The sequence below is a fragment of the Lepidochelys kempii genome, chromosome 11, assembly GCF_965140285.1.
Source record: "Lepidochelys kempii isolate rLepKem1 chromosome 11, rLepKem1.hap1, whole genome shotgun sequence".
Lineage (NCBI taxonomy): Eukaryota > Metazoa > Chordata > Testudines > Cheloniidae > Lepidochelys > Lepidochelys kempii.
In genome coordinates, this window is record NC_136390.1 from 33,258,174 (window position 1) to 33,278,423 (window position 20,250).

At 39.9% G+C, this 20,250-nt stretch overlaps 1 protein-coding gene across 12 annotated transcripts in view; it reads right to left on the reverse strand.

Annotated features, from left to right (window-relative positions):
* Nucleotides 1–4,756: 4,756 nt before the first annotated feature.
* RBMS1 (RNA binding motif single stranded interacting protein 1) overlaps nucleotides 4,757–20,250 on the reverse strand; it is a 207,482-nt gene continuing 191,988 nt past the window's right edge. For 9 of the 12 annotated variants that reach the window (XM_073305605.2, XM_073305604.2, XM_073305606.2 and 6 more), the window contains exons 10-14: nucleotides 18,151–18,201; nucleotides 11,920–12,030; nucleotides 10,699–10,779; nucleotides 9,440–9,522; nucleotides 4,757–7,260 (exon numbers count right to left, since the gene is read on the reverse strand). In XM_073305605.2, coding sequence (XP_073161706.1) covers nucleotides 9,445–9,522; nucleotides 10,699–10,779; nucleotides 11,920–12,030; nucleotides 18,151–18,201 — 321 coding nt within the window. In that variant the 3' untranslated portion in view covers nucleotides 4,757–7,260; nucleotides 9,440–9,444. Of the gene's footprint in view, nucleotides 8,432–9,439; nucleotides 9,523–10,698; nucleotides 10,780–11,919; nucleotides 12,031–18,150; nucleotides 18,202–20,250 lie in introns of those variants that run through there. The other 3 variants (XM_073305607.2, XM_073305608.2, XM_073305602.2) reach the window with 2 other exon arrangements.

Here is a 20,250-nt window from a genome sequence, read left to right on the forward strand (position 1 = left end):
TGATGTGGCCACTTATTTGCTAGGACATGGACTCTTTATATAAGCCACTGCACAGCTAGCAGCTGGCAATGTCTTCAGCTACTCCTGAGGTGGGTCAGATGTGAACTTGTGAGCTGAAAGGTAAAGACCCCTAATTATACTCCTAGAGCCCTTCAGACACCCATGCCCCTAAATCTTTGCTATTCTGACATAGTTTGTTTTTTCTTAACAGCTGCAGAAGAAGTTACCAGACAGAATTGTTTTTGTATATTCTAGCCATATTTTGGGCAGAATTAAATGGTCAAATGAGAAAGCCAAAAAGTTCAGCTTTGTCTGGTGTTAATCAATGCAAGGATCCATTGGCTAGGAAACTGACACAGATGATCTTTCTCTCTTGAAAGGAGTATGCCAGTTTTGCAAGCTCCGTTAGTGCATTTGGGAGGTAATTGCATGTATGGCTTAAAGACCATCAAAATAACATGCTATCTTGTTCACATTACGACATTGTTGGACAGCAGAGGATTGGATGATGTATCCCAATGCACATGAAGGTTTGCAAATAATTCCAGAGTGGCTGGCAAGAGCAGAATGGACAAGTGTAGTGAGTGTATGTGGGGCATACAGTTACATACAATGCCATTGCTTGTGGTTGGGATCCATTTTTCAGATGTTGTTGGATATTCTTCAGTTAGCTACTGTCAAGGTTTTTGGAGAAGGTGATATCACGGCTTTGGTTTACTAGTAAGTACAGAATTACTGCTAATGTCTTATGGTGGAGCTACCTCCGCACAAATCAACTCTCCTTTTTGTGCGAGAGCGCTGAGCTGGGAGGGGAAAGGAGGCGGGATCAGGGCTGGTGCTCAGAAAAGCTGACAGAGGCACCCTCCACAGGCACCACAATGAAGAGGATGCTAGAATATAGTTAGGACTGCCCCACTCATTTGTCTCCAAGCGATGCATCCGATTGTGAAATCCTCATCTGCAACTAGTTCAAAGAAATTTTCTGATGTAGTCTGGAGCAATGGGAATGGCAGATTGTGTCTTCACCGAGGATGCTAATATGTCCTGGCCAGTACATTAGATATACATACATCAAACCTCAGATGTATTTGGAGAGGCAGCCTACTGATTAGGTAGAAGTAGTGGACAGCGTTGGAATTGTCTCACTTATTATTTGGTTCCTGTAAAGTTAATTACAAGAATAGCATTTTTATGTGAACAAGATTCAATTTATTTGTACCCGCATTTGTTTGTCTTAACTTTATACAGAGTAAGTATACAAAAACACTGAAGAAATATATTCACAGTGTTTGTTGTAAAACCCCACTTATTTCTAAATTAGTATTAGCAAATCAACAAACAAAATACCCTTCCAAAAAACAGACACTCAACCAAGCAACAAAAACACACAGGGAGAACAAACCACATATACATGAAAAGCACCACTTGCTTCTGTGATTGAAGACTAAGCAGTAAACTAACCATAAGAGACATCATACAAACACAGGAAAACTAAAAAAGGAAGAATTAATAAAATGAATCCCCTTCTCAAAGTGTAGCAGTTACATTCCCAAGAGTACACAACATACTGTGGGTGTCCTGCAGATAAATCACAAAGTATTGGCCAGATCTTTTCAAAGTGATATTTAGTTTAACCATTTATTTATTCATGATTCTCATATTTACTTATGTTTCCATTACTTTTATCAAGGAGGAAGGGTTTTTTCCTATCTCATTAGCATTTATATTTTTAGGCAGATGACTCTTTAGGCAAAAGTAACTCTTGTGAAATGTGGTTAAAATTTTCAGAAACATCTAAGTCACATAGGAGCTCAGAGAAAGTCAATAGAATTAAGACATTTTTGAAAACTTTACCTTTCTTGAAATGACTTTGCAAAGATGTTCAGGAGATAAGGCCAACTGTATTACCAACTTGAGATCCAGACTCATTCAAGAGAAGACATATAACCAAAATGGCTCTACTCTTGGCCAGGCCCTAAAAAGTGAACGTCAGAAGCCTGCTGAACATCAATTCCTTCTTAAGCATTTTATTTGGATTTGTATTCCAGTTACACTGTGATACTTTGCTTTTCACATCAAATTTATAAATCTTTTTAATCCAGCATGGGAAGCCCAGGTCAGAATGGAGAAAGACCTTGTCTAGCAACACTAGGCAACACAGTCTAATTAGTTTTTGGAACTAGAAAGAGAGCTAAATGGTCTTGGTCCAACATTCTCAGTAATAGGATTCCTTTCCTATTAATCTACAACCATGAGATATGACCAAAGTGTTATCCAGGGAGCAAGTCTCACATGTGATTATAGTTGCATAAAACTGTGGTTTTTACAAACTTTCATAACTAATACTAAATTAGCTAACAATAGAGAACATGTTTTTATTAACAGCATCTTGGCAAATAAGCTACAAAATAACAAAGCAAAACTGTGTTCAATGGTCAGTTAAGTCAATTTTTGAACAAGAGACCTCTTACCAGTCGGTGAAAGAAAGACCAGTTTTGAACTACACAGAGCCCTTCTTCAGTAATTTTGTGATATATAATAATATATATAATAATTGTGTTATATATGCTGAGTTTTAGGTGTTATTTAAAGTATACTGCATACAGAGCACAAGCAGCAGAAGGACTGGAAGAGTGGGGGAACCATGCCCCCACAACGGCCCAACCCTCCTGGAGCCTGAGCCCCTCGCACCAGTCCCACCCTACCAGAACACCTGCCCCTCCTACCAGGTCCTTCCTCCCACCCCACTCTCCTTACCTTACTCTTCCTGCTGACCAGCCCGAAGCTCTCTGGTGACAGGTCTTTCCTGCTTCCCAGACGTGGAGGATCCCCAGCACCTTTCTGCTGTAGTTTTGCTAACTGACTGGTGAGGGCTCAGTTGCCGGCATGTGGCTCAATGTGGAGGGGGACCCGGGTGCCAGCCAACTGGGCCAGGTCACAGCGCATTCCCACCCAGTCAGGTTTTAAGGGGTGGGGGACAATATTTTCTTAAATATCCCACAGAAAGTGCATATATTTCTTTTGTTAAGAAGTGTGTGTGGGGGTATGGCCCTCTGGCCTTCCCCACACCGGTGATACAGAGATCTGTATTATTGAAGACTGGGTGATATATTGTGTGGCATATTCACCAGCCAGGCACAAACTACTGATCTCAGAGTATTGATTCTTTTCAAATACATTTGATTATACAATAAAGAGCTGAAGTGCATCATAGTGATAATTAGAAAAACTAGTAAGATGCCATATAAAATTGTAATAAAATAGAATATTCGTATTTGAATACATGACTACTACTTATTCATTCCAATTAATTTAAGGACGATAGAAAAGAGGAATATGGTCCCTCAACAGATTTGTGTAAATCTTCATGGCCATTTAATTTTAGATGGGTGAATTGTTGAGCCACAGTTTAGATGAACAGCTCGACAAAGCAGTAAACACAGTATACATTCACTTACGGGTCTCTATAAATTTTATTTATCATTAATTAGTATGCAGTATAGTCCAGTCTTTTCATTTATGCAAGAGGAATTAGTACTCACGGATGTTATTTTATTACATAAGCCTAAAATAACAAATTCAGCTTCCCTCCCCCGCCTCCCAGAGACAAACTGAAGCTCAAAGCACCTTTGATCAGCTCCAAAGGAGAAAAATCATGCTGTCAGCATCCTGGATGTCACTACATCTATATGGGGTGAGGTACACTACTTAGCATTAAGAATTGCTTCTCAAAAAGTTCCTGACACAGGAAGCTTTTTATGTGGAGTTACAGGCTAGGCTCTTCCTAAAGGGACTCTCTCCTCTTTATATAGAAGCGATTTTTTTTTTTATTTTTTGTTATTTTCCCTTTCCTTGGAAACAGCCCTATATTATATATATATAAAATAGGGCTGTTTCTAAGGAGAGGGAAAGTAACAAAAATGTCTAGAGTGTGGGGAGTCTACTTCACATCATATTTACAACATCCCAGAAATAGCTCTATTTTAGATATTTGACTATTTAATGCTTTGGTCAGGGGAAATAGTTTTTGATATTTTGCCATAAGTTATTTGGTTTAGAAGCATTACTTCTGGGGCAGGACAACACACACAACATATGGAACAGCACCTCTTGCTACAGATATCACAATTGGGGGGAAATCTCTTTAGAACATGAATGTGTTTGGGTCCTTCTGTATGTTTTCTTTTTCAACTCTCTTTCAGACTGAGGCTGAAGGTGGCCAATTAACATCATACAACTGCACTGAAGTGATGCTAATGCTCTGAGTGAAATTCACTGGGATTGTACATCCTCAGCCAATTTAATTCACGGCAGCTGGCACTGGCAAAGCACTTTTATGCAGCAGTGTGATGCTAGTGACTGTAACTGTTAAATCCCATGTTGCTTGCAGACTTCTTGTGGAGACAGGCAGGCCTGAATTTACCATTACGTGTGTAGGCCTGGATTGAGGCAAAGAAGGGCATAGCTTTTGCATTCAAATCAGATATTTGATAAAACTATTATAAAAAATTATTTCCTGTTTGCTCTTAAAGAACACTAAATGACTTGTAGTTTGAGAAAGCTAAAATTCAATTTTAATGAAACATTTGGGAGGGAAGGGGGCCTCTGAGAAGTGGAATCCAAATTTGAGCAGTTCAACATGAAGAAACACTAAAGTTTCACCATAAGCTGTTTGGGGTCCATCCAGTCTCCAGATATAGTTAGAATTGAAGAGAAAGAACGCATTGTCATTTTTTCAATCTTTTTTATTCAAAAGTTTTCAAAAGAAATAAAACAGAAAAAGCTAACAATCTAATCAAATGTACAGTTCAAAAATGTCTTTTGGCGTTTAACAAGTCCTAGGAAACAAAACTACAGAGTTATCTTGAACCGGACAAATAAGTTACCACTGGCAAGTTTGTGGCACTAGAAAAACAAAAATAAAAAATTAACTCTCTTGATCATATAGATATCTCTATGAAAATCTTTTTTTTTCAATCTGTACAAAAGGTCTTTCTTCATAAATTAATTTTTTTTTTATAATTTAATGGCTGTCTACTATGTGATGTTTAAGTAACTGATTATTTCTTTATGTACAGAGGTTAAATTTCCCAAATCTTACCCGGACAATGAGTATGGCACTTAGTTCAGACACTTCTAGCAGCAGCTCTTCCCTCCCTCTAATACAGCTATTGTATTGCAATTTTAACGAATGCAAAAAATATCAAGTAGTGAGAGATCCAAGAATGGCGATATACCAGATACAGGGAAGGTGCTGCAGGAAGTCTGGACTTTTACAAAGCAGTAATATTCCAGGGAGCACAGAACCAATAATACCACAACCTTTTTTTTTTAAAAAGAAAAAACAAACATCTCTTATGACTATGTAACTCACTAGAATCTACACTTCTCAGAGCAGCAATTTATTTTTGAAACTATGAAATGTCACCGACATCTATACTCCAATACTCACACAATTTAACAACTAAAAAATACTTGAATGAAGTAACTGCTTAGCCCTAGCTCCTGAGCTAGGATGATTTGGTCTGTGGAAACAGGGAGGGCCAGCAACCTGTCCCAATACAAAAAGAAATAAACTTTGAGGTAGATAACTGATCATATACAGCTGACCAGACAAGTACACAGTTTTGGAAGACAACTTAATTTATCATTTGATTTAAAACATATGCCATTGTAATAAAAGAGCTTTAATAGCAGTGAATTATCTAATACGTAAAAATACAAATAACTGTGTATTTATTAATCAGGAATTTCATAGTTTCAAAACTGGTTTTCTTTACACTTAACACTTGTAGTGATGATGTAAAGCGTGGCACTGCTTGGATCCAAGTCTTCCTTCATGCTTTTTGTGACCATACTTCAATTAAAATTATAAAACCTAAAGGCAAATGTACAAAAAAAGGCACATTCTCCTAACCGCAAACTGGTCCGGCAAAAATAAAGAGTACAGAAGACGTAATGCTGAGACAAATCAGAATTATTGGTTACTGGCTCTTTGTTCTTTGGTAAAGTTACCTTTAAAAGTGCCAAGTCTTTTTATTTTTATTTACCTCCTATAGAGAGCTAGTACCCAATCAATTATGCGTCTACTTACATCTCAGCTTATGTTTGCAAACAAGTCCTTAGCTTTTGCCATTTTGCTGTAATAGCAAATTTTCTGTTTGCTAGGTCTCAGCACAATCATCATTCTAAAGCACTATCATTAGTATAAAGGAAGGACAAAAATGTTCTGTGATATTCCCACCCCAAACTCCCCATTCTACCTACACTAAAACTAGAACATCAAGTTAGTTTCTGAAAAAAGGCAAAAAAAGATTTTACATTGCATCTTACAGCAGAGTTCCTAAATCATTCAAACTATCAGAGGAAACTATTGGCATATGGCCTTACAAACAATTTATCCTATTAAAATTCCCCCAGTCAGAAAATGTGTTTCACACAAAACATTTTTCCCCTCTTGCATTTCACTACCTTACACATTATGTGAAAAATCATTAAAAACACCTACTACACATTAAAAAAAGCCAAATTTTCAGCAATTTTTATTGACTACCTTTTAAAAGCCCTATGCTGCTGTTTTACAAGGCATAATAGACCAGCTCATTTGGTCAAAGCATTCTACACCATTAGTTTGGACTACTTACTGAAACAGCTACAGCATGAAAGATTTAAGGCAAATTGGAATTTATAGAAAAGGATAAGACACTTCACACTACGTTAAAAGAAAAACAGAAAGCTAAGAGAACAGACACTAACTGCAACACTGCACTGTAGCAACACTCACACACTGCAAGCACAGATCATCATTTTAGATGTTTTACTATTTTAAACTTCAGAAAACCCATTTCATACAATAAAAAACAAAACAAAAAACAAAACAAAAACAAAACAAAACAAAACCCAAAAAAACAAAACAAAAACAAACCAAAATACAAATTCTGCCATGCACGTGAATAAGTCTTCGTGGTCATCTGTGCATACCCAGAAATTTGGAAAAAAAAAAATTGCATCATAATACTTGATAAAAATTTTCTTACTAAAATAAACCTGTTCACAGGAACAGCTACTAGATGAATTTAAGGATTTTTTATGCACCTTATAGAACTTATAGCAAAAATAGTTTTAGTTGATTTCATTATAAATAATGTTTTCAAGAACCTGTGCAAAACTGTCAATAATTCCTAAAGCACAATTGATCAGTAAAATCCATGATTGTTTCAGCCTTTGCACCCTTCTCCAGGCAAGGTCAACACTGGACATCTGTAACATAAAGAAGTCAGAGCTAGGGCAGAATTACTTTTGCATTGTCTTCTATTGTAGACATCTGTGAAATTGTTTCTTACCTCAGACGTAGTTTTGAAAGGACCAAGTGAGCCCATGTACATACTTGACAACTGATCAGGAAGGTGCCAAGTGCCCTGGGAGTTGAGGGTTCTCAGCACCTGCGCAGATAGTCCCTTTGCCTAATTACAGCCTTATCCTATAGTTTTTTTCCTCACACAAAATCCCACTGATTCCCCACTGGGAGTTCTGCTTGCTGAGAGCTTAGGGACTGTGACCCTGCACTCAAACTGAGGGTTTGTGTGTGTGCGTGTGTTTGTTTTTTTAATGGCATCTACTGTTGGTGCATTCATGGGGAGGAACATTATTTTGCAGATTCAGTTTAATAATATTAACACTATTTGCCACTCCGCTATTCATTATTTATAGGGACCATACTGACTCATAGTGCATGTAAACACTAAGAACAATGCTTCTTAAGACATTACGTTCATGCAATATTGACTTTTAAGGGGAGTGCTCAATGTTTCCAATGGTGGTGGTTATAATATGCCTCAGAGAAACTGGGTAGCAGTTTTACCATCTCTTCAAGAGGCCAAATGTTGTCCCTTCTGCTCTGTGAACATGCAAAGCCCCAAACGAGTGGAGATAATACTGATCTTGTGCTAGGGACAGGATATGAAGAGCAGAACTTTGCTTCTCTGTGTGCCCTGGATCACTGCTTGGCAGCAGCAATCTTCACAGGCCCACAGAGAAGGCTTAGGACAAGCCACGCATCTGAACTATACTGACCCACAAGCAAGATGCCCTGAATTGGGAGCATGCAGGGGCCATGGTGCAGTAACAGTCCACAGGATGTGCCTGGATAATCGCGAAGTGTAGGATTTAGGCCCCTCAACCTCAAAAGGAAGAATGGGGACGTGCAAGGCCTGTTTACTTGGGAATCCTGTAGGGGCCAGTGTCTGGCCAATGTAAAGTAACAAACACGCACACACGTTCACTATTATATGGAACATGGCATCAGATAAAATGTGCTCAGCTAATGAATTTGTTTATACGACAATTTTTAGTCTTCCTGAGTATAGAAGAAATTCTTATCCGAATACTTGGGATGAGAACAGTGTTACCATTACCACAGAACATACTTGACCTGCAAAACCAAAGGTAATTGAGATATGTATGTATTAGTGAATGTGCACTAGGCAAACAGGATTATGTACAGAAGGTGGACAATCATAAAACTGCTGGTGCTTTCTGTATTCTGTGTTTCTAATAAACCTGTGTCATGAGAGCTACAGAAATGAACTTTTATGAACCTTTCGGGGCACATAAGCAATGTAGTGAGAGATTCACTTTCTAGTGCATGAATAAAGTTCTTTCAGTGTGAAATCTTGCAAAACTTTATAAACATTTATGGAACTGAAGTATAGAGAAGAACTAAACTCCAGAAGCTTATGTCTTGGAAGGATGGAATGAAGAAAATGGAATGCTAGGGAAATGGTCAATGCAAACAAAACTTTAAGGGTGGCAAGCTATAAAAAGCAGTGCTGCATGGAAGGGGTTACAGTCCAAACAAATGAGTGACTTATTAAGGAAAGCAAATGGAACATTTTCTATGAAAAGGAGGAAATTAACTAACTCTGAGAAAAATTTAAGCCAGGACTAACACTTTGTTGACCAGTCTGTCTCCTTCCTACAGTCTTAAAGACATGAAAGGGGAGTCTTTACAAGTGAAACTCAACAAGGATTTCCTTGAGGAGATTCCACTGCATCATCCCACTGCGGGTGGCATTGCTTCTCTGTAGGAAAGCCACTTCCAAGTTAGTGCTGGGATTCAAACTGTTCTCTACTCAAGTCTGATGCCATGCATGGAAGCACTGATGTCTCAATGTGAACAAGTTAAGGTAGAATGGTAGGCAATTGTGTGCCAGAGAAACTACTAATACATTATTGCAGATAATTCATTAAGGGACTAATCTTGAAGCCTTTGCTCTATTTTTTCTAATTTCTCACTCTGGCAAAACTCAAACTGATGCTGGGCTCTGGCCCTCAATTATTAGCAGTTTTATTTAGATTATATCACTTCTGTAAGCTACAGTATATTGTACATTTAGTTTTGAATTCATGTCTTTTTCAGAGTAACAGGACAAGCCCCTACCTCAGTTATTTGTTTTGCTGATACGTATATGGAGAATGGTCACTGGATGTCTCTACTGTAACCTGCTGTTGGCCACTAGCTTCCTGTAAAAGAAGAAAAAGGGGTTGAGACATGATGTCCAGCAATACTAGCTAGCGCCTAGATTTCCCAAAATGACTAGAGATTTTGGATGCCTCTGTATTCTGTTGTACAACCCAAGAGACTTGACTGGGCCTGGCTTTCAGAAAGCGTTAAGCATCTTCTCCTTCATCCTTCTAAAACACCAGGCCCCTCTCCAAGGTTTCTCAAGTTAGGTAAGTGATGCATCCAACTTGGCCTGCACTTTTATTTATAACAGAAGATCTAACGAAATATAAAATGATCAAGTACATGTTCTATTTCCTAAATTGCTATAGCAATAACTAGACAATGTGATGAGATTAACAGAATGGAACCACACAAACATATTAAAAAATGAGAGAATAAATTCTAATGTTTTCTGTAGACCACTACAAGTCACCATCTTTGTGCTGTGAGTCAATGTGAAGAACACAGACTTCTGCATTCCCATAAATTTTGTAAAAAGAAAAGGAGTACTTGTGGCATCTTAGAGACTAACCAATTTATTTGAGCATAAGCTTTCGGGAGCTACAGCTCACTTCATCGGATGGGGGTTCTTGGGATAAGTGGGGTCTACATAAACCTTAGCATTTCCTTGCAAGTTTAAGTAAGATAATACACATATAGGCTTTTGTTCCTTAACCCTTTTCCTTCCTGTGGATGAACAAATAATACTTTGATTTGAACACGCTATTCTCTGTCACTACATTTTTATAGTGGTCACGGGTCAGAAGTCTAAGCAGGGGCCAAAATCCAGCTGGCCATGTTGAGGACATAGTTGATGGACAGGAGTGGTGTAAATAGTGTGATTACACCCTGAGAGTTACAGGCCTATAACTGGGAAAGAGTGCCCAAGGAGAGACTGAGAGTGGTCAATGGTATAGCTCCCCCTGGAACTGCAACATGCAGTCATATTTCAAAGCTAAGCAGGGCTGGGCTGGGTCGCTGCTTAGATGGAAGAACTAACTATTAGAAGTTCACATTGGTGCAGTATATTTATTAGATGAAAATAATGACACGATGGTAGTTTTATTAAACTCCATTTGTACTCAAAGGTCCTGCATAATGTAACGTTTTCATCTGTATTTTTTTTTTCCTGGCAAAACAATAAATATAACAATTTTGGCTGTAATAGTCTGCTGCTTATAAAATTTACCAACCTCAACAGGAACAGCTGCTGTCTGAACATGTGTATACTGGGGTATGTAGGCTCCTTGCATAGCTGTTGTGGCTGGCATGTACTAAAAAGACAGAGACAATACATTCAGCTAAAATAAAATCTGATGCAAACCCCATAAAGATTTTTTAAATATATATTTGAGTGCTCTGGTAGGGAAAAAGATTCAAAGCAAGCTTTATCTAAAATCAATAACCAGTGCAGAGAAGTGAGGTGTATTACACTGAGCAGTGTTAGTACACAAACTCAACTTTGGCCTTCAGAAACAAAGAGGTTAAGTATTTTCTTTCCAACAAAATTCCAGTCTGAGTCTTTTTCTTATCAGTATGTACCCAAGGAGGAAGGATGCTCTTATGGTTAAGGAACTGGCTTGTTACAGAAGATCTGGGTCAATTTCTTGTTCTGCCATACACTGTGTGACTTTGAGCAAGACTCTTAACTCTGTGCCTCAGTTTCACATCTGTGAACACTGAGGATAATATTTCTCTGCTTGACAGAGGTGTTCTGAGGATAAATGCATTTATGTTTGAGAAGTGGCAAGAAACTACACTAATGGAGGCCAGACTTTATCTAAATAAAGTGTGCCATGTATTTTTTATTAATCCAATGTATTTGTTTCCATGAGGAATGCAGTTTAAACTAGGAAGCTCATGGTATTCCTTTAGGTCAGTGGTTCAAATTTAGCTTAAGTCAATAACGAGCAAAAGTTACCATCAGATGGGTCTCTTCAATCATCTGTATTAAATGGATCGGTATAGGTACTTCTCTATGTCAAACTACCATTTGGTATACTAGATATAACACTGCATAGAATTTAATATACAGATGTAAGAGGTTTTTAGCAGATGAAATGTCTTCATATCAGACAAATGTATGTGAATCAAATAATTTATTTACAACACTGAACCCTGCAGAGTGAACTCAGCACCATTATTTCTGCTTCAAGTCCAGTTCTAGAATTAGAACTACTTAAACTGGGCTACTTTCATTTGCTTTGTTCCATGCATTTGGAGTACATTTCACACTACTACACTAGCTTGTCTGCTTACTCTTTTGCCCTAAAGAATCTGTGGAGACAGCCATTTACATTTTAATTGAGGAGGAAAAATTCTTAGTGGTTTTCATGTACACTACACAGATATTGTAATCAATACACAACATTTTCCCTTTGTATATACTGAGCTTTATATTAAATGCCACATACTGTTCCAGTACTGCCTAATGAAAGGTGACTCATCTGTTGTGTCAGAGGGTTTATCATTGATGCAGGCTGTAGTGACATGGTGTGGTCCATGGAGGGAGTCAATACAGCACCCTATAGGAGAGAAAAAAGCAAGTTTAAGAATGAGACTGTCCAGATTTTAATTACACTTCTCTTTTGGCTCAGGCTCATAAATACGGCCTTTAATTCCAACCAGTAGGGTTTGCCCTAACCCACAACAATGATACTAGCTGGTCTCGGAGATCCTAAGGATTTTACTCCATTTTATAGCTAACTACCCAATTTATACATGCACCAATCTGAATTTGTAAACTGAGTAATTACTTAACTACCTACCAAAAGTGCAAGATTTGATGTACAACGGATAGACCTGCAAATATTTCATGTGCCACTGTCTTATAGAGAGAATACTTTCCTCAACAGCAACAAATGATGCACTTCCATGACTGCCTGTTCAAGTTTCATACCCTTGAGTTAGGCATTGTAACTTTTGATCAGGGAAGTACCAGTTTCACTAGGGCACGAGTACCAGAGGGCTATGTTGTAAATACCATTTCTTTTGTAGAAAGTCTATCTAACACGATGGGATTACCACATTGGTGTCACGTCTCTCTATCTTTATATGTACAGTGGACATAGTTTTTAAGCACCTGAAGTTGCCAAATATTCAGTTGGTGTACAGGTGTTCGGAAAACTCTTAAGAATGCATGGGGGGTTAATTTAGATGGATGGATACAGATGGGGTTTATTTCCACCCTAAGATGTTCCTGTAAAATTACATTTCTAAATATATTGTATGTGTTATGTATGCAGGCATGTGACTGAAAAGAGGTTTAGGTTGAAAATTAATAGAAATAATTACAGCATACGGAAAATCAGTGTTTTTGAATGAATAATTTATTCCTTTTACAGCAGGTCTTATATTTTTTTATGAAGTACTGAGTGTTGTTAGAAAAACAACCATGTGACCAGTCTCGATGAAATGAGTCACAGGCACAAACACTGCAAGAATTTCCTGTTCTGCAGACTGCAAGTGTCTCTGCAAAGCAAATGAATGAGAAAGAGAGAGCACAAGCTTCCACACAGGCCGAAGACCAAAACTGAGAAGTCAGGAATCTAGATCTTTCATTTCACCGAGATAATAGCTAGAATTGAACATCTGTAAATGGAATATCCCTAATAGCATGATAACCTATTAATTTCCATTTCTCACAGCATAACTTGCAGGCTTTCATCCTTGTTTATAATTTCAAAACTCCATGTTGATAAAGGGTGTAAATAAAATCCGTTGTGTCCATTAATGACATACTTGGAAAAAATATGTATCAGTTGGGCATGTTGAAAGGATGTAAGTGTTCAACACCATCTTTTTTGCTTGCACATACAGAAAACACTTTGCCAAAAAGATTTACGTTTTCCAGCCTGCATAAGGAGGTTAATTAAAGTCCAGGCAATTTCCTTGCTAGCTTTAAAAATGTGCTTGTTTGTCAGCCATGGCACTGCATATATTAAAGGACGAGTCAGTGTATATAATGTCAGTACCAATGAACTCAGTCATTTTGATGTGGAATGGTACTGATGAGGGGGGAAATGAGATGGGCAAATTATATATAAAGAATACATGACTGTGTGATATAAAAATACCATAGGCATGAGTGGGGGTGACCTGCATTACTCATGAATGGGGAAGCCAGGGGCAACTAAATGAGTGTCCATAAATCTGTGTATATCATACCATATATTTTGCTTCTGTAAAACAGGTGGCCTGAATTATTTTAGATCTGCTCTAGAGCATTTTTAAAATTGGTTCTGCAATTTATCACATGCATATTACCACCACATGGGCTATGTCACAAAGCGTTCAATCTCAGCATCCTAAAAAAGGATGTACTTATCCCACAGGAAATTGCACTGGGGATAAATGGAGCTGTCCTCATCAACCTGCCTTCCTGAACACATGGACCCGTGTGTCTTTTCCTTCCTATTTTTCCCTTTCAAAGTGACAAAAAAAATGTGAGAATGACACTATAGCCCAGTGGTTAGGGCCCTCACCTGAGAGGTTCAAGTTCTTTCATCTCATCATTTAGGAGTGCAGAGGAATTGAACTGGAGCCTCCCATGTCCCAGGTGAGTTTCCTAACCACTAGGCTGAAGATTATAAGGAAAGCCACTGCCGCCACCTCCTCCTCCTGGCTGTTTTGAATGGAGCTAGACAGGCTCTGAGTGTGTCTACTGGATTAACTCCCACAGGCAAAATAGGCGGGGACATCCTATCTCCAGCTGGACTGAAGATCATGTTGGGACTTAGGCATCCAATGCATTGGGGCACCTGCCTGAGGAAGCAGTGCACATGCCCAGAGACAGAAACTTAGGCACCTAAGGGAATTCTATAGCAAATATTTAGGTGATGAATGAATTTAGGTAACTACAGTGTTCAGTGGCAGCTGAGCAGGGATTTTGTGGATTGCAGTAGTGCCTAAATATTGGCTTTAGGCACTTAAATCCCTTAGTGAACCTGGGCCATTGTTACTGAGGACCAGTAAAGTGGAGCCCTGGCAAAGGAAGGCTGGGCTAGTTAAAATTTGAAGTAGCAGGAGTCATGACTGAGCCCCAATTCCAACTGATCACGTCCTCTTCCTTCCTTCTTAGCATACAGCGTCCCACGGTAGAATCACCAAAATCCAAGAAAGATTATGGAAAGGAGAGTTATTTACCTTGTACAGAAATTGTAATTCTTTGAGGTGTTTTGTCCCTATGGTGCTCCACTTCAGGATGTGTGCATAACTGTGCACTCTTGATTGGAGATTTTGTCAGCAGTACCCATGGGTCCCACCTGCCTCCCATGCAACCGTGTGCTCCAGTGTGAGGATGTATAGGTGTGAGTGGACCTGCCACTGCTCCAGTTCCTTCTGAACCTCAAAGCTCAAGAATAACTCGAGCATAGGGAAAGTAGGGCAGGTAATGCAGCAGCTCTGGAAGCATGCACAAGAACAGCATGCTGGGAAAAGGCATGCACTGATGACAGCTATGGAAATGTCTGTGACAGGTCCCTTCTTCAGTCAGGCTACAGAAGTAGACTGCACTTTGGTGGAATGAGCTATCACTCCAGGAGTGGGATGCACCCCTGAGACTTAGCAATAGGTTAATATGCATCCCGAAACTCATTCAGACAGTCTTCGGGTGGAGATCGGGTGCCCTTTCGTTCTTTCCGTGGTGGAGATTAAAAGTCTAGGAGAAGCCCTGAAGGGCTTAGTCCTGTCAAAGTTAAAAGCAAGAGCTCTTCTTATGTCCAGTGTATGGAGACTAGCTCTTTCTCTTGAGGGGTAAGGCTTGGGGTAAACCGTCGATAGATGAATGTACTGATTAATGTGGACTCTGAAGATACCTTAGGTAAGAAATGGGGGTGAGGGAAATGATGTCCCTTTGTCACAATAAAACACCATGTCTGGTGGGTCAGCCATAAGGGCTTCTAGCTCTTCTACTGTCCTGGCTGAGGAGACGGCTATAAGAAATGAGATCTTAAGAGATAGATGAAGGAGGCAACAGCTCCCCATAGGTTCAAATGGGGTTTTCTTAGCATATTAAGAACTAAATTGAGGTCCCCTGGATGAGTTGGTTTCTTGACAATAGGAAAAAGGTTAAACACGCTTTTAATGAACTTTGTACTGGCTGGGTGAGCAAAGACTGAAAGCTCTTCAATGGTGTGTGAGAGAGAAAGTCTTTAATAGCAGCTAGCAGACTCTTATTTGAGTTCAGCTATAAACCTGTAGTTTTCAAATTTACCAGGTAAATTTAGAGTGTTGGAAAGGTGAGATTCAAGAGGTGGTACCAGATCAGAAAACATTTCTATATTTGGCTTTCCTATTACTGAGTAGTACTGTCTAGACCTCCGGAGAGCTGTCCTGTTTTATGTTCCAGAGAGCCATCTAATACCCATGCCTTGAAATGTCGCAACAAGAGGCTGGGGTGAATCATGGATCCTGATTCCTGGGTGTGGCGATTCACTGACAGAGGAAGACAGAGATGGTTGCAGGAACAGTCAAAGGAGCTCTGAGAACCATATTTGCCTCATCTATGATTGTGCGAAGCGGATAGCCACTGATCTGTCCCATTTCAGCTTGTTCAGGAGACTGAAGAGTAACGGCATCAGGGGATAAGCACAGAGGAATACTAGGCCGAGGGATACTGAGAGCACCTCCCAATGAGTTGAACAGAACCATTGGCACTCATCAGCTTGTGACAGTAGAGTGCTGTTGATTGGTATGGCAATTTTGCCCTGCAGTGAGGCCTGGAGAAGTCCAGCAAGGAATGTTGAGGTTTTGCATCTCCTCTAAGGTCTCTGTAGTCCTTTTTACAAGTTCCCGGAAGGCCTTGAAATCATCTGCGCCTGAGTAGGATTGGAAGTGGAGGGCATAACAGTCTCCTTTGGTGAGGATTTGTGGGAAGGAGGTGTCTCCTCTTCTGAACCTGGCTCCTGCTTCTCTGGAAGCTCCTCCTGTGAACTAAGACCTGGTGTCAGTAGTTCTTGAGGAGTCGTCTTATGAGGGTACCCTGTAAAAGTGCTCACCATAGGGGTCCACTGTAGTGGGATGTAAAGAAAAGAGGTAGGACCCAAAGGTTGTTTCTGCTTATACTCTTCCTTGGGATGCACTCCAAGGGGAAAAGAGAGGGTAATGAAAAGGGTGAGGAACCTTAAACCAACAACTCAAAGTCAGAGGACGTCTTGGGGGCAAGTGGTGCTTGTACAGGTGGCTGGTGAGGGACCAGTAACTGCATCAGTACTGCTGTTGAGAATTCACAGATGGAACCATCAGCTCTGGATCATGAGCTGGTATCAGCGGGAAGTCTTTCTAAGTAGCCTTCCTGTGGGTAGCTGGAGACCACATCAACGCCAGAGGTCAAGTCCCCCTGTGGATACCCAGAGACCACACTGATACCAGAGGTCAAGTTGTCCTGGAAGGGTAGACAGACTCTGGAAGGTAAACTGGTGCTAGAGGGAAATCCCGGCCGGTACCTCTCAAAGGAGAGAATTCAGTTTCTTCCAGGTACTGGGAAGTTTGGATAGTGTTCCTTGGGAGGCTGCACGCTGGGAGGTACCAGAGACAATATCGAGGACTGGTCCATGGGTTCTCTACCATGAACTCAGAAAGACAGTACCAAGGAGTTGGACACCTTGATATTTGAGGAGTCCTTATCCTTCAGAGGCATGGAGTCCAGTACCATCTCTGATGCCCCTTGAAGTTGCTTGCTGTATGCTTATCAGTATTCAGCAAGGTCAGTACTAGAGGGATTAGAAGCCTCAACAGTACCCATACTGGGATGCGAGGACTCATTAATCCCAGTTCAAGGGGGTTACTTTCCCCTCTTCTTGGTTTCTTGTTCTGTTCTTTTTCTTTTTTGGTGTTTCAGAAGAATCTAAAGGGCCCCCACGGCCTTTGCTTACTGAAGCAGAAACAGTCACCAGGGAGCTCTGAGCAGCTGAAGCTGATGTACAGTGGGTGGGGAATGGACTCAGACCCCAAAAGTCTCAGAGAATGTTCCATAAAAAGTTTTAGTTTATCCTCCCTTCGTTTATTTTTTTAGATCTCTTTTTGAATCCTGTGCGGATCTCACACCTGGAGGGGATTTGGAATCTCCCCAAGGCAGCAGAGGCTGCCAGGGTGCCTGTCGTTACAGAGCAAAGATATATGGCAAGTCAGACAGGTGTGAAGCCCAGTATCTTGGCATAACCCATTGGGAAAGTCTGCAGAAGAGAGCCAAATTTAAATATAGACACAAAACAGGCAAAAAAGGGAGGGGGAATCCCCCAAAGTACAAACTGTACTAAACAAATGAAAAACTAAGAAAAAACAAGAAAAAAGTTAGCAAGCTTTGCATCTAGCTAAGTGGGCACTGCAACACTCCATCTCGAGCTGCAGGTGGCTGAGAAGGAACTGAAATGGTAATGGGCCTGGTCTTCCCTATATACCATCACACCAGAACATGAGGAATGTGTAGGGTGCAGGTGTGGTCTCACAGGAACTGCTGGCAAAATATCTGCTCAAGAGCGTATGGGCGCATGCACATCCTGAAGTGGAGCACCGATAGGGACAATTACTTGAAGAAGAACAGATCTATTTCCTACAGTTTGAGATCTTCAGAAAGCTGCAAAGTGTTTAATATCTACACAAACACAAAAAGAGCGACAGTGGGAGAAGGAAGCATAAGAACTTACAGGGTGCTGCATAATATATGGTTGAGGTTGCATCCAAGAAGGATTCTGAACCTAGAACAAAAATAAGTTTTAATTTTCATCATCACACTATTTTTCTTTAATGCACCCATTTTAAATATCATGATTATTTTATCAATCATAACATAAAAAGCCTTCACGTGTTCATCTGCTTACCTAAACCAGCCTCTGTCTGATTTAGACTAGGAAACACAGATTCCTATTGAAACTTCTATTTACAAACCTCAGCTCTGTTGGAAGGAGTAAAACTACAGTCTAATGGGAAGGCAAGATATGGACATAACATACTATGTGGAACTCTCAAAGCAGTATGTTTTATTCACTTTAATCTAATTTGTAGTGCAGGCCTTAGAAACTCTATGGAATACTCTGTAAAGGTCCTTGTGGAAAGAGACGTTTAGCTTCCACTCATGTTGAGGTGTGAAATGCCTATGTGTCCTTGGAAATCCCAATGGGAAAAGTAATCAGAAAGTCTCAGAAAGCACAGAATTGTTTGCTCTGAGTTTATGCTCAGGTGGCATTGGACTGAAAGGACTGGCTAGTCTGATAGTTTCTACTCAGTTTGCAATGGTTAAAATACCAGTAATTCTGCTTCAACCTGTTACAGGGACAAGAATAAGGACTGGCAAATTTGGGTTTCTCCTGATAGGCCAACAGAGTACAGTATTCTTAAAGACCAGGAACAGGGACTGTGGTCCTGACAAGCACGCTCTCCTTAATGGCAAGCAGCTCTTTGATTTTTCAGAGGAAGTGAGATTGTCTGAGACTTTCTGACTTGAGGCAGGATAACTTTAAAAGATTCTTATAACTTCAGTGATATGCTAATCTGCTTCTCTTAGTTGAAAGAGACTGGTTTAAAGAACCATCTAGTACTCCTGCTTCTACAAAAGACTTTTTTGTGACAGAAGTCAAGGCAGGCTAGAAACATGGAGCTGTCACGTCTCCATCTCCTACCAAAAAAGTATGCAGAGGATGAGGAAGGTTTCTGATCTTTTCTGTGCACCTAAAATAGGTTAATTAGTGCTGCTGGAAACTTAAGGGCTACGAGGTGCCTAAACCACCTCACATGGAGACCTGTGAAGAGCAGAGGCAGTTAGACCTTGTGAACTGAGGTGACTTTCTGCAAGATCAATATTTCTTGCCCTTCTTTCTTGATTATTTTTCTCTTGAGTCACACTGAATGACTCTCTTCCTTTTCAAACATTAAAGAGCAGAAGCCTGCTTCTGCAGCTCACTTTGTAGAAGGTAGAGCGAGGACCAGGGAATTCAGGAACCCAGAGTCTTTAATTTCAAAACTGTTGGTGCAATTTGACTGGTGCTTAGACTGATCTCTTCAGCTGACTCACAACTTTCATCTGGGTGTATCAGAGGTGCAGAAAGAGTACGAACAAACACTAACCAAACATTATGAAATCTGATGTCCTTCAGGAAAACTAACTCTAAGAACAGGTTTTGCTGCACCTCAAGAAAAAACAATCTCAATTTCATGATGCATTCTGGTTGTGTAAGTGATAGGATGCTGTATGTTCAGCAAGCGTGGATCTGTAATTAAGATGTGACTAATATCTGTATTATGAAACTCTTTTGGCCAGAAAAAAACATCACTTCCTTCTACACAGAATTATTCTTTCATTTTCATTTCTAATTAAAAGGATGCAATAATTTCAGATAGTACAGTGTAAACAGTGTTTAAACTGTTCCATTCTCTAGAATCTGAGCCTTGTGCCACATGTTGAAAACACACTGCCAGTAACAGATATTTGGAAATATGCAATACCATATGCTGCATATTTGAATGGGAAATAGCCTAGAAAGCCTGCTTTTTATTCACAAGTAACTTCTCAGTGTTTCCATGCCAAATTCCAGTTTTCACATGCAACAAAGGAAAGAATCAGAGATTCCCTGAAGGACAGTGAGAGCCTAACAAGGATTCGCTTTGTGTTTTTAACAAGGAATAAAAAACTAAAATCATTGGAATTTTGCAGGGTAGGAGGGAGGAAGGGTGGAAGCTTATAATAATTCTCAGAATTTACTGACTATCAAGGCAGTACCATAATGCCCTCCCCAAGATGACCAATTTGC